Below are 14,212 nucleotides of genomic sequence, written 5' to 3'. Positions count from 1 at the left end.
GATATTCTACTGTTCTAGGTTTCCCTACGATACTATTTGTAATATGTCCTTGCTTATACTGTATATCGCTCTGGATTGCTAAATCCCTAAATTGTAAATGTACCTTTGCTCTAGGTGATCTGCGAGGAATCGCCGTCGCCGGGGGGCATCAGGAAGGAGGCCGACTCGAGGAAGGAGTGGCCGGAGAGGCCGACCACTACCCCGACCACCCCCACCGCCACGGCCACTTGCTGCTGGCCCAAGGAGAAGGAGCGCCAGGACACGGCCAGGGAGAAGGAGAGGGTGGAGCAGCAGCGGGACAGGCTGAAGACTGGGGAGCAGCAGCAGAGCCTGACGTCGTCCGGCTCCTCCGTGGGCCTGGAGGACCTGGACCGCACGCCCAGCGGCAGGGTGCGGCGCCGCTCTGCCCAGGTGGCCGTGTTCCACCTGCAGGAGATCGCCGAGGACGAGCTGGCCAAGGACTGGGGCACCAAGAGACGCATCAAGGACGACCTGGTGCCCGACAGCAAGAGGGTGAGAGAGAGAATGAGTGACTACCGCAATGTCCAGTATCTTGATTCATCTGCCTTATGTTTCCCAAAAGCAGCTTGGACCTTTATTTACGCAAAATCTATTTGGACGCCGGGCATTGAAAAAGAACCAGGAGTAGGGATGGAGCTCGAAACAAGGGCCCGCTACAAACTCGATAACACATTTATTGAGTACCCGGTATCAATAAGTATCAATAAGCTTTGGGCTTATCAAGCTTGTTATCGAGCATAGCGCCCCATGATGTCATGTTTAAACAATCAAGACAAGAGGCTAACAAAAAATATTACAGTACTATCCATAATATAAAGTCATTTAACACTTATTGCACTCTAATGAATGATTGTTTTAATCAGAATTTAAATAAAATAGAAAAAGATAAGTGTTTTGTTAATAATTTGTCTCACGTCTTTCCACAAAATATTAGCAAACGCTTAATAGTGGGCTCGATAAAATATAAGAAAACACAAAATAAAGTTTATCGAGGTGGCACTCGGAGTTGCTGGAAATGTATTTCAATAACTTGGAAGTCTGACTCCCCCGTCCCCATTGCAAAATGGTTCACAGAAATCAACAGCTGTGTTCCGCTAGAAAAAATTACTTATATTCTGAGAAGTCAAACAGGATTTGAGACTTTCTTGAAAATCTGGCAACCCTATTTGACCCATATGGAAACGTTGTCATTACCTGTGTCAGAGATGTTGTAAGTTATTTATACCTGCCTCAGTCTGGTCGGTTGCCTCCTGAAGCTATCTAATGTTTATACAGTATAATTGTCTCTTCTTGTTTTATTTTATTTTCTATTATTTCTTTTATGTACTATTATTTGTACTATGTTTATGTTTTGTTTGTATGTGGGTTTGTATGTGGGGTGTGGGGAGGGGGAATGGGAGAATTGTGTGTTTGTTGTGCATTGTATACTTTTGAGAAAATTGAAAATAAAAACAAAATATTCAAAAAAAAATAGTGGGCTCGATAAAAGCCCGGCTCAATAAGCAGGATCGATAAGGTGCTCATTAACAATAAAAAGGCTTTTAGTTATTTATGCCCCAGGCAATTATTTGGTTACAGTTGCAATTAGGCTGAATAAACTGCAAATAAACGCCCGGCGTTTGCACGAACCACAATGTTTATTTGGAGTGGTAAGGCTACTATTTGGAAATATAAGGCAGGGGTTTTCAAAGTGGGTGACGGGGCACCCTGGGGTGCCGTGAGATAATTTGATAATATTTGGAATTCATTTGGACACTTGAAAAGAATGTTTAGTATCATTTTAAACTTGAAGTACAAAGTTATTTTCAGTCAGTTCTAAACAAAATGGCTATTATCTCAACGTTTTCCTTGCAACATAATCAATTGTAAGGGTGCCTCGGATTACAAAAATATTCATGTGGTGATCTGAGACAAAAATGTTTGGGAACCCCTGATATAAGGAATATACGGTATTCATTGAATAATTAATCAGCATCATTTACATGGTATGAAGCACAGATCCATATGTAGACAGCATCCAATACATGACAATATTTGTACAGACGTAGCATAAGACATGGCTGAACAGCTATGAAGTTGCTTTTTCAGAAAAGATTGTTTTTCAGAAAAGCACCCAATTTACAAATAACTTTTGCTTTATTAGATTGCAGTAATAAGATTAACATAGAAGGGTGAGTTATGTAGTACTTTGGCAGATATTTTTGTCTAAAATTCATAATGCTAACATTCTTGTTCTAACAGTCACGCTCGCGCACACACACACGCGCGCACGCACACACACACACACACACACACACACACGCACGCACGCACACAAACATCAGAGGAATTATCAGTATAGAGACACACACACACACACATCAAAGCTGACCCGAACATGAAAAGGAAAACGGAGTGGAAACGGCATCGCAGCGGCAGAAAGAGAAAGCTGGAATAGTGTTTGACATCAAACAGATAAACAGCAGCCAGCATCACTTTCCTCCAGGAAACACACCGCACCGTTACTGATGCATTCATTCTGCTTTCATTTGCACTTCAGTCAACATCACCGACGCGTCACCCAATCCACCTCAAATCCACCTCTCACCCAATCCACCTCAAATCCACCTCTCAACGGTTTCACGCATGACGGTCAGGTGTGGAGTCACTGGCCCTCATTTATCAACGTGGTGCAGATCAAATTTTTGGCGTACACCAAAATTTAGGAAAGTGTCTGCATTTATCATTTCACCGTGACTTTGATGTTGGCGTAGGGTAGGATCAAATCTCACGTCAGGTTCTGAGGTGGTGTAGGATTCATCTTACACCTCTTATTCCATTGTAGACATGCGGAGCAGCATTGTCTAACTATACATGTCCACTCCAAAATGTATATTTAACCACTCAACCACTCAAACGCGCACTGCGCCGTCGCCGATATTGGGTTAAATTAATATATTCCATTCGTGACAATTACTGGTGTGATGTCACTCATGAAGGCTGCAAGCTTATATACAAAATGAATTATTATTTAAATTTCAGCCTGCGCATTTATCAACGCTGAGATCAAATGTACGCCAGGTGTGTCTATTTGGGGAGAAAAATACACTGTTTTTCACACTCTATTGATAAATGACTCAATGAGGGTGACTGTGTCTCTCCTACTCCTACTTCCACTTAGTCTGCACTAGGCATGAGGGGACATTATGAACATTTCATATAACGATTATTGTGACCAAAGGAATCGCGATTTACGGTATATCATTATCCCGGGGCGGAACATTTGCCAAAAAAAATAGCAGATCTACAAGTTCACGTTGCGACGCGTTGTGAGCTTGTAGATCGTCTATTTTTTGGAGATTTGGTAGAGACAGAGAGTGATAAAAAGACTGTCTCAAGTACGTATATTATAAGTACGTTTTACCAATATAGGGTCTAAACGGTACAGGATATGCAGCGCGGCAAAAAAAGGTGAATTGATCCCAGTGCATGACGGAGGATTATTTCTAAATTAAATTTTATTGCGATAAACGATAATATCGTTTATCGTCCTATCCCTAGTCTGCAACTATGTATACTGGGTGTATATTTATATATCGATATACACCTACCTCTATATCTATATGGCTTCATGTGCCTTCAACGGAGGCTTGCCCTATAGCTTTGACCATCTTATGCAGGCTTAAGCAAAGGTTCAAATGTAATTTAGATAGCATGCTATGTAGGCAGGTGCCAGGTTCATTTGTTAACTACTCCTGTAGTTTGTTTCAGTGTACAGATCACATTTGCTTTGGGATTATTATACGGTTTAGACAGATAATGAGTTATTGCCTTGGTTTACCTTCAGTCGCAAATGATCCTAGATTTCTATTTCTATGCATTTTGATATATTACCTTGTGTTTACCTTGCTTACTGTAAATAACTCTGGATTAAGACTGTCTGCTACTGTAAAGTGTAAGGAAGATTATAATTAGTAAATGTGTGTACAATACAACATAGAATAAGCACAGTTCCCGTGTAAGTGCAAGTCTGCTTCTTGCGTAAAAATATGTAAAAAAAACAAAAAAAACACATGGTAGTTAAACCCAGTCTTTCTCAGACAAGGCATATTGATTAACAGCTGGTTCCTTGTTTTGTCCAGCTAAACTACACTCGGCCCGGCCTTCCTAACTTCAGCCCGGAGCTGCTGGAGACGTGGAAGAATGAAGTGAAGGAGAAGGGATTCATCTGCTGCACCAACAGTGTAAGAACCAAAGCATTTACGCTCTTAATGTGCACCCGCGAGTGATCCCAGGACTACAAATCCCAGAATACAACTGGAAATTACATCATCCCTAAATGTCCTGCTGCTCCGCCCGGCTCCGTGTTATCAGAATAAAATAAAAAAACATTTATCTCGGATTCTTTTCCCAGATGTGTTTTTTTGGTCAAAACAAACTTTTTTTCTACGGACCCTAACTAAAGAATGGATGATCACATAAACGATTTTTATTTTCAACACTGAAAAACCGCAGGCAGAGGCGGAGTAATTAAATAATTAAGTAATACCTGGCAGTCGACGTGTTTACGGTCAATATATCATTTATGGCTTTTTTCCCCACTATGTCGGTTAGTTTTGATGGACAAAGGTACGTGTATGTTTACGGTGTCATCATGGACCACCTGTTTACTGGCTCAGTCCTCTTTGTTCTCTTCCCCTGCTTTTCTCCAGAACTGTGAAGCTGTCTACTCCAGTGTGTCCGGACTCAAGGCCCACCTAGCCAACTGCAGCCAGGTGTGTGTGTGTGTGTGTGTGTGTGTGTGTGTGTGTGTGTGTGTGTGTGTGTGTGTGTGTGTGTGTGTGTGTGTGTGCGCGTGTGCGTGTGTGCGTGTGCGTGTGCAAGGTCATTTGTCGACCTGGCATCCTATAGTTTGAATACAGATCCTTCTTGAAAAATGTGAATATTGTGTGAAAAAGCATTGCAGATGCCATAGCACCCCAAATCATAGCTGACTTCAGAAACTTCGCACTGGACTTAAAGCAACTCTGACTTCAGAAGGTTGACATTTCTCTATTATAAATCCTTGTTTTGAGTGGTCTTGTGTAATATTGTAATATTTTGAAATATGGACTTTTGATATTCATGAGTTGTATGCCATAAAAATTCAAAATTTGAACAAAAAAAAGGTTTGGAATAATTCAATGAATGTCCTATGTATCTAGAATATATGAAAGTTTCAAGAAATATATGAAAGTTTCAAGAAATTTTACTTTTACACAATATTACATTTCTTTGAGAAGGATCTGTAGTTTCAATGTACATTTTATACATAATATTTATATATTTTTTTAATATTATATTGTTTAGACAGATGGTGGTTCTTGGTTTACCTATGATCCTAGATTACTGTCTCTATGCATTTGACTGTATTATATTGTTTTTACGTCTTAAGTCGTTCTAGATTACGTCTGATGAATGCCAAATTTGTAATTTGTGGGTGGGTGTGTGTGTGCGTGTGTGCTTGTGTGCGTGCGTACGTGCGTGCGTGCGTGCATATCATCCATTGTGCAGGGAGGAGGCGAGCTGGGGAAGTACACGTGTCTGATCTGTCAGAAGGAGTTCAGCTCGGAGAGCGGCGTCAAATATCACATCAGCAAGACTCACTCACAGGTGAGCTGACTGACGCTGTCCTCCTCTTGTAGCTACACGTCTGTTTGTTTCACCCCAAGCCTCACAGACACCTAAGCAGCGTGTACAACCACAGCCTGTCTCCCTTGAGGCCAGCGTATATATTACACAAACAATCAGGCACATGAACAAACTGTCCCTTCCCTGCACTATTATGCTCGAGCCTCACCTACAGTACAGTACACACATTGATACTGTGAGGCTGAAATTGCACCTACTGTACATACATATATATACTGTGAAGTGTTTAAAAATATACCAACCTGTTGCACATAGAACACACTGTGAAGTTGTTTACAAAAACGTTAAAGTACATTAGCTACTAGGAAAATAATGCCATTGGTGTATACAATATACCAAACTTTATGCACATTTACATTTACTGAGGATGCGTTTTCATTCTCTTTGCTCTTTTGCCTTTTGCACTCTCTTTTATATGTCATTATTACTTATTATTACTTATTATTTTTTCTTTAGATGTGTTGTTTTTTGTTGTTTTGCTGTTATTTTATATATACCACTGCATTGTCTGAAAGAAGCCGAACACAAATACGTTTTACTCTTATGTACCTGTACACAAAGACATAACAATGAAGTACAACCTTGAACCCTTGAACCTTATGTTCTGAATCACAAAGAGAGCCTTCGGTATAGTTACTCTTAATGTCGCTGCTGGTTGAAGACATTTTTTATGTCCAAAACGTACTTACTTTTAAGAACCGGTGTTACATCCAGTGGATCTGAAGTTGTTATTATTTTAGTTAAGCTTTGTCATTGGATCAATATTTATTCTATTGTTTGACAAAGTAGGGCATTCATTCAATCATTGATGAAAAGGAAGTCATCTCTGTCGGGTGTAAACCAGGTTTCCAAAACTAAAGTGATCGAATATCGAAGGTTTTCCTAATATCGCCCAGCCTTTCTACGAACATACATCAGCACGACGCTGCACGCTGCACGCTTGGCGCTTGGTCACTGACGCAGCAGCATTCAGCTTACGGAAAAGCTTAGAAAACAGCCAAGCGTGACCAGTTGCAGAGTCGCTTTTCTTCCAGCCAGACAGCCACACTGCAGCGTAAATGAAGACTGTAGAGCAAGGGTCTTCAACAGGGGGTCCGGGACCCCAAGGGGGTCCTCAGAGTCCTTTTTTTTCTCGCCTTTTTCATATTAACCACTTGAACCCTAGCGCCCATATTCTGAGAACTTTAGCCAAAAATAGCAGATCTACAAGTACAAGCTCATAACGCCTCGCAGATCGTCTATTTTCGGCAAAGAAGTATTGATGGTTCAAGAGGTTAAATATCTGAAAACACACATTGACATGAAAAACACTGATGATCGTGCTGTCAAACTAATTTATATGGGATCTCTGAGAAGGTTGTGGTTGTCCCTGCTTCATCTCTCCCTCAACTAAGGGGTCCTTGGTCTGAAAATGTTGAAGATCCCTGGGGTAAAGGGTTAAACGCTGAAGCACGGGGAAGTGATTAACGGAGTGAGAGAGAGAGTTTTTCTTCCAATTACAGCAGGAATTGTGGGGAGCGAGAGAGAGAGAGAGAGAGAGAGGGGAGGGGAAGTGAAGTGAAGATGGGGAAACAACAACACTTGTGGCCAGGTCTGACCGAGGCTGGGTTTTTCCCACACATTACCGAGGGGAGTGAAAACACTCCTTACGTCAAAATGAAAACCACTTAATCAGCGATCATAAAATCTTCAAATAGTTGCTTGTCGTTTCCCCTAAACGAGACATCGATGCGTAAGTAACAGCTAATTCAACTAAAGAATTCTCCAAATGAATTAACTGCTGTAGTACACTAGTACGCATTCTTCCTATGGATCTGCTATTTTTGAAAAATCATGAACATTTGTGCAAATCTTTGAATATAATATATACTGCAGTGATGTTAATAGGTTTTTAATGTAATGAGTCCCGGGACCCAAGGAGTGTCTTTCGGATGCGTCCCAGGGATATTTTATGGGTCCCACAAAAATTCAACACGTCATGTCATTTTGGACAAAGTGCATTGAATTGGTTATTATGGTTATGTTCACCGGTAATATCGGATGTTGACCACTTGGGGGCGCAGATAGAAGCTTTTACCGAGTCTTCATAATCAACAGCCACCTGTTATTTTATATACATCGATAATATATGGATCTTCTCAGTGAGATGTATCCTGTTTGTACTGTTACTGCTTCTATGGAATGGGGGAAATGCTATCTGCCGTGCTTGTGTTTGCTCTGCTGTACAGAGAACCAGTGGACTGGGTCAAAAACAGTAGATTGGGATTGCTTGTAGATCGGCTACTTTTGTTTTGAACGGTTGATCATAGAGGGACGTGCCGCCCCTCTATGGATGCGGGAGGGCAAGGCACAGGCGGCCGCGGTGGTCCGCGGCCCCGGCGGACCACCACAGGGACGGCGCCGCCACGAAAACGCTATAATCAATCAAACAGTTAGGCAGCCTAGGCTACATACATACTGTCTCAGATAGCATACATGCTAGGCTAGCTTGCTTCCTCCGTGTTGTAGTTGAGCCAATAAAGGTTATTTGACCATGTTCACCACGGCGTTAATCATCGCTATTGTTGTAAAGACGCAATGAAGACCTGTGTGGCTTCAACACGTTGTCCAATGTCCACCACATCTATAAACTAACTATAGCGCGTGCATCCAGTTGTTATTGAATGAAGAGGATGAAGAGGACAGGGGGAGAGGAGGCGGGGTCGCTGTCTGAGCAGTGAGCAGACTCACTCAGTATACACTAACATAATAAATACAATATCATGAATTTAATGCTGTCGGAAAATACACGTGACGCCGTCAGCAAACGTTTACATTTGTAAGTTATATTTTAATTGGATACTTTTTCAGTTTCTTTTTTTATTCCAAGTTATTTTCCAATGGAGGTGATGCGTCCGTGGGACCCCAGAACACTGACGTGAATGCGTCTCTAGGCAACGTGAATGCGTCAGAGACGCGGGACGCGCACGTAATGACATCACTGATACTGTACATATATATATTTTTTTTAAAGCGAACATTTGTAACAAATCTTTCTTTCTCTGGGTCCCTGGAACAACATATTTTGAGATGGGGTCCGTGGACAAATATATATTTCTAGGGGGTCCTTGACCTGAAAAAATGGGAGAACCACTGATATACAGTAGAAACATACTGTACGTTTCTCTGGAAACCATTAAGATTTAGAAGACATTTTTAGAATAGGCCTCAGGTCTTAAAGGGATATTCCACTTTCAAAAAAAACTTTCTAATCAGGCTTTTATGAACACCCTGAACAGTTTTTAATTAGCTTGATTCAGTATTTAGATATTTGACGTACATGTTACCAGGCCCTTCTCCTCCAGGACCTTTCCCCATACACACCCATTTTAACTTCAAACTCCATTTTAACCATGATAGATTCATTAAAAACACACATCATTTTTTTTCTGGTGACTCATAATACCATCCTAATACGTGAGCAGGCCGTGTTTTTTCAATAACTTTTTTCAATTATCTTTAATATTCTTTTTATTGTATTCCATTTTTCCATTTTTCATTATTAAAAATAATTGTGTGTGTGTCTCCATCCATCCCCCCGCAGAACTGGTTCCGAGCGGCGGCCCCCACCCACACCGTCTCCTCCAGCAGCAAGAGCAAAGTGCCGGCCGAGAGCGACGGCGGCAGCGGCAGCAGTGGCGGCGGCGGTATCCGAGCCGAGGTGCGCAACGGAGCCACCACCACAACCACAACCACCACCACCACCACCACCACAGGCAAGAAGAGAGGCAGGAAGCCCAAAGAGCGCCCCCTGGCGGCCGATCCGCTCTCGGCCCCTGCCCTGGCTCCGGCAAAGACTCCCGGCGGCACCGCCCAAAACTCCACTACTCCTCCCTCCACCACCTCCTCCTCCTCCGCCTCCTCCCCACTGCACACCCTCAGCACCACCCAGGCCCCCCACCACCACCTCCACCACCCATGCCCCCACCAGAACCCCATCAGCCCCACAGACAGCAGCCCGGTCCTAAACAGACAGCCTGGGCCCCACGTGGTCCCCAGACGGGGCAAACCCAAGAGGGCCGCCCTGCTGCCACCCCCGGAATAATAGAGCCTCTCTGCTTTCACCTTCTTCTTTCTTTGACCCCCACCCTAACCCCCAACAACAGCCCCCGACAGTGGATGCTATCTATTCACGTTTTTTCGCCTAGGATGTGTTTTAAAACGATGTTTTACTAATAATAATGCACCGGCACCCACCCCCACCACGAAGGACGTTCGGCACAAGAGAAGAACGCGTCGTTCAGAAAACCTTGCAAAAAGTACAAAACTCTTTAGTCCACGCTTAAAAACTGTGGTTTTTAAAAAGGCCCCGCAGTTTAAATGTGTCTGCTGGTATATATTGGTATATATATACAGTAACCACGTACACGTGTAACGCTAGTGTTTTTATTTTCTTTATTTTCTCCCCCTCCCCCTTCATTCCATTTAATTTCAGCATTTTTTAATGGCACAACATTTCAGTTTCATGTACTTCATGTACTAAACAGAGGTGAACCACTTAAGCCCTATTTGAAAAGAATATATATAATAATAATAATATTTGAACGTTTCGATAATAGACGATCTACAAGAACACGACGTGTCACAATGTGACGCGTTGTGAGCTTCTAGATCAGCTATTTTTGCCTACAACTGCAAATAGGGATGCCAGTTTTGTTATTCTTTTTTTTTATTATATATATATAAATATAAGGATAGCGTTTTCTAATCTCACGTAGTATTCTAAACTAAATCGAGTGTGGTTCTCTACAGGTCAGTACTATAGGTTCATGTTTGTGTTGTTTGAGAGGTCTTTTTTTTAAAAGGATATTCTATTAGCATGGTGAGGTCCTTTTATTGATAATAGTGTTTTCACATTTTGGTTTCTATCTCACGGATATACTGTACTATGTACATAAACGATATCTATATCTATATATCTATATACTCGAAGCAATGATGCCATCTATCACTTTTCAAGGCCAACGTGTGAAATTGGATCATAAGCAATCTGAATTATGTGCTGTGCGAAGCTAACAGTGTGCAATGTTGTATCGATCTACGTTTGTCGATTTTCTTCTTATCCCTCCTTTTAGTTTTTATGCTTTAATTTTGTTTTTTTTACAACTGAATGTCTTGTAAGCTAACACATTAATCAGTTGTTAATCATGTTTTCCGCTCTGCGTTTTCCGTGTGGTTTGATATCAAATACTTTTTTTGTTTTCATTTTGAAATTTAATTTCAACGCCTTTTTATGTCGACAACACGTGATTAATTATTACAGTTCGAAATCGGTCCGATTTGACAAACGTAATGAATTAACAAAAAGGCCACAGTTCTAATATAATATATAATAGAACAACTTAAGCAGAATATCTAGAAGTAAATGAAACAAGAGGAAGGGTTTGAGATCAAGCCAGTAAGCTAATAATAATAATAATAGGTTTGTGATATCGTTTCGTTCAGCCACAGTAAATACTAAATGTGACATTGTTTTAATAGATCTAATAGAACTTGAAGTATTCTGTCCAAGAAATAGGATTTGCTAAATGCTTGACAGAAGGTGGGGAGGCGTGTTGGAAGAGAGCTTGTTGCACCATTGCGGCACAATCAAATGAGATGCTACCATCTTAAAAAAAAGAAGCTTGATTTTAGACTCCATTGCACGGCGCATCGTTCGTTAGGCTTGAAGATCTTTACTTTTTTTAGGCGAGCGACCGCCGGCGTTGCGACAGAGGGTGTAGATTCAGCACTAAAAGTGAGGCCTCAAGGACCTTGAGCGAGGCTTTCGCTAGAATCAAAGAGTTGAGGAAAAGGAACGAATTAAGCCGTCGTCGTCTTTTGTAGAAAGTCTGCGGACGACGGCGTTTTTACGAAACGAGAAAGTCTTTGCAAAATGAATATTCAGTAGGAGTGGTCGTCATGCTTAATGTTTGACTCCTGGGTCTCTAAAAAGCTATTTACCTTTGCACTTTAACCCCTAACCCCTCCTTCCGGCTGCCCTCTTGTATTTTTGCACTCCAGGAGTATTTTAACCCTTACCGAGCCTCGCCGATATGAGACGTAGAAAAGCACGGATTATGTACCAATCCTAAAGATGAAACTAGACGAACACTACAATTGTCGTTAGATGGATAACGAGCAGCACGATAAAGCTCTTTAACTACACCAGGGGTCTTCAACAGGTGTTCTGGGACCCCTAGGGGTTCCTCAGAGTTACTACAGGGGGGCCTCCAAATTTTTGTGTGATAGATTTCTTTTTAAATTTTTTATACTAACCACTTGAACCCTAGCGTCCATATTCTGAGAACTTTAGCCAAAAATAGCAGATCTACACGCTCATAATGCCTCGAGCTGCGAGGTGTTGTGAGCTTGTAGATCGGCTATTTTCGGCAAAGAGGTTTGGTGTAGAGGAGAGAAAGAGCAGACTAAATACAGAGTGAAAGGTCAAGTTTGTTAAGTATTGACGGTTCAAGTGGTTAAATATCTGAAAACACAAACTGACATGAATCCAAAATACACTGATGATTGTGCCATCAAACGATGACACTATATGGTATCTATGGCTTGTGGGGGTCCCTGCTTCATCTCTCTCTCGACTAAGGGGTCCTTGGCCTGAAAACGTTGAAGACCCCTGAACTACACAGTAAAATCTTGTAAAGCTGTAATCCGAAAAGATTTATTTCCTATGTGGGATTCGAACTCAAGTCTCCCTCGCGAGCGTCAGAACCGCTACTGCTGCACTTAATGTCAACGGGAGACATTACGCTTTGAGCTTCATGCAGTACCTCCTGTCGACCAGTAGTGGCCCCCCTATACCCAACCACGGGATCTGAATTGCTCAGTCGAAGAGCAGGGAGACCAAACACAATCACCACAGTTGTGTTGGTTATATATTGTATTGACATGCTCTGCCGTTGTAGCAACACATTGGTTAAAGTAATGCTTTATTCACACATTAAAACATATGGAATGCAGCTTTCATTTAACTCTTGACCGTGTACAAATGACATCTGTACACTCTCAGAGATGTACTGTAAATGTACAAATAGATTTTACAGTGTAGTTACCATATATTTGATTCAGCAGGAGCAACACAATTTCTAACTCATGACACGAAAGCCATATCTGGTCCTGTTGAAAACAAGACTGCTCAGTCACTAGATAGTGAAGAAATTAAAATAGTCCAATTTTACAAGATTCTTTCATGTATGAAATCCCTAATGTGTGCAATCAGAGAATAATAATATTTTCACTTTAACGACCTTTAAAAAAGTAGATACTTGAATCCACAAAGTTATATGAAATGATTTGAGCAAATGAAAGAACCATGAATATTTGATTTATATTTTAGTGTGTATATCCATAATGATGAATAATAATGACTTTGCTTGCTGAAAAATGAAAAGATCATAGATCTATTTTATATTCTCTTGTGTGTTATTACCCGGAGAGCAATCAGATAGCTTTGGGAGTGTATCAAAAGTTTGTTGATGAGAGGATATTCTTAAAAAAAGGCAAATGTATACTTCGTCGTATAACCATTTCAAAGATGATGTACTGTCAAATGATTCACTCGACAAGAAAAGTATGTATTTTCAACTGTAAACGGTGTCACTCAACACTCCCTTCCGTTGAATTTGTGCCACTTTTGTCGAGCAAAAGTATCAATTTGTCGACCAAGTGATACTTATAACCACTTAAAGGTAGGGTGCGTGATTTCATTTAAGTTTCAGTTTCAGTTTTCATGTAAGCGACATGCAGGGGCCCTTCCTCCAATCATGATCAAGTGGGGGCGGGCCTTGGTGCGCATAAGGCCCGCCCCCACTCGACCATGATTGGAGGAAGGCCCCACTCTATCCTGATTGGAGGAAAACCTGTCTCCTCCACCAAAACCGAAGCTGCTTTTTTCTCCTCACAGGAGATGAGGCTGAAGTCCAAATATGGACCAAATACTAGTACTATCAGAACATAGACGCATTTTGTTATTATTTGAATTAAATGAAATCAGTTACCCTACCTTTAAACCCTGTATATTTAATTGACCAGGTGGCAGGGTACCACAGGGCTCTGTACGAGGTCTGCTAGTACTTCCCTCTACACCAAATCTCCTCTAGCTCACAACGTGTCTGAAAGCGACGCATTGTGAGCTTTCCGAGGCGTTGTGAGCGCCCCCTGGAGTAGAGATGCAAGCGTTCAAGTGTTTTTCTTTAAAGGGTGCTTTAATTCCTCGCCACTCTACCTTAAAGACTGCTGAAGAGAGGTGGCATCCCTCAGTCCGTCCACTAGCTCTCGCCCTGCTGCCATCATCAGCTCCTAACTGGCAAAGTCGTCTGACTTTTTTGCACCAACAAAATAATAATTGTCAATGCCATCGTTTTAAAATCAAATCCGCTGATGTCAAAAACTAAAGAGTGCTTTGCAGGAAAGAATTTAAAGTGTGAGATTCAACACGGGTGTGTCTCAGCGAGTGTGCATCGTCCCTAAACTACACAGTTTTTGT

General features: G+C 41.6%; 1 protein-coding gene across 2 annotated transcripts in view; it reads left to right on the top strand.

The window, feature by feature from the left end:
• The window catches only part of znf512b (zinc finger protein 512B), a 123,958-nt gene extending 110,478 nt beyond the window's left edge, over positions 1-13,480 (top strand). For both annotated transcript variants that reach the window (XM_080734242.1, XM_080734241.1), the window contains 5 exons: positions 115-513; positions 4,143-4,244; positions 4,713-4,775; positions 5,554-5,652; positions 9,275-13,480. In XM_080734242.1, coding sequence (XP_080590368.1) covers positions 115-513; positions 4,143-4,244; positions 4,713-4,775; positions 5,554-5,652; positions 9,275-9,775 — 1,164 coding nt within the window. In that variant the 3' untranslated portion in view covers positions 9,776-13,480. The remainder of the gene's footprint in view (positions 1-114; positions 514-4,142; positions 4,245-4,712; positions 4,776-5,553; positions 5,653-9,274) is intronic.
• Positions 13,481-14,212: the final 732 nt, after the last annotated feature.

The sequence above is a fragment of the Nannobrachium achirus genome, assembly GCF_963921795.1.
Source record: "Nannobrachium achirus genome assembly, chromosome: 9".
Taxonomy (NCBI): Eukaryota; Metazoa; Chordata; class Actinopteri; order Myctophiformes; family Myctophidae; genus Nannobrachium; species Nannobrachium achirus.
This window is presented reverse-complemented; position numbering and strand designations above follow the sequence as displayed.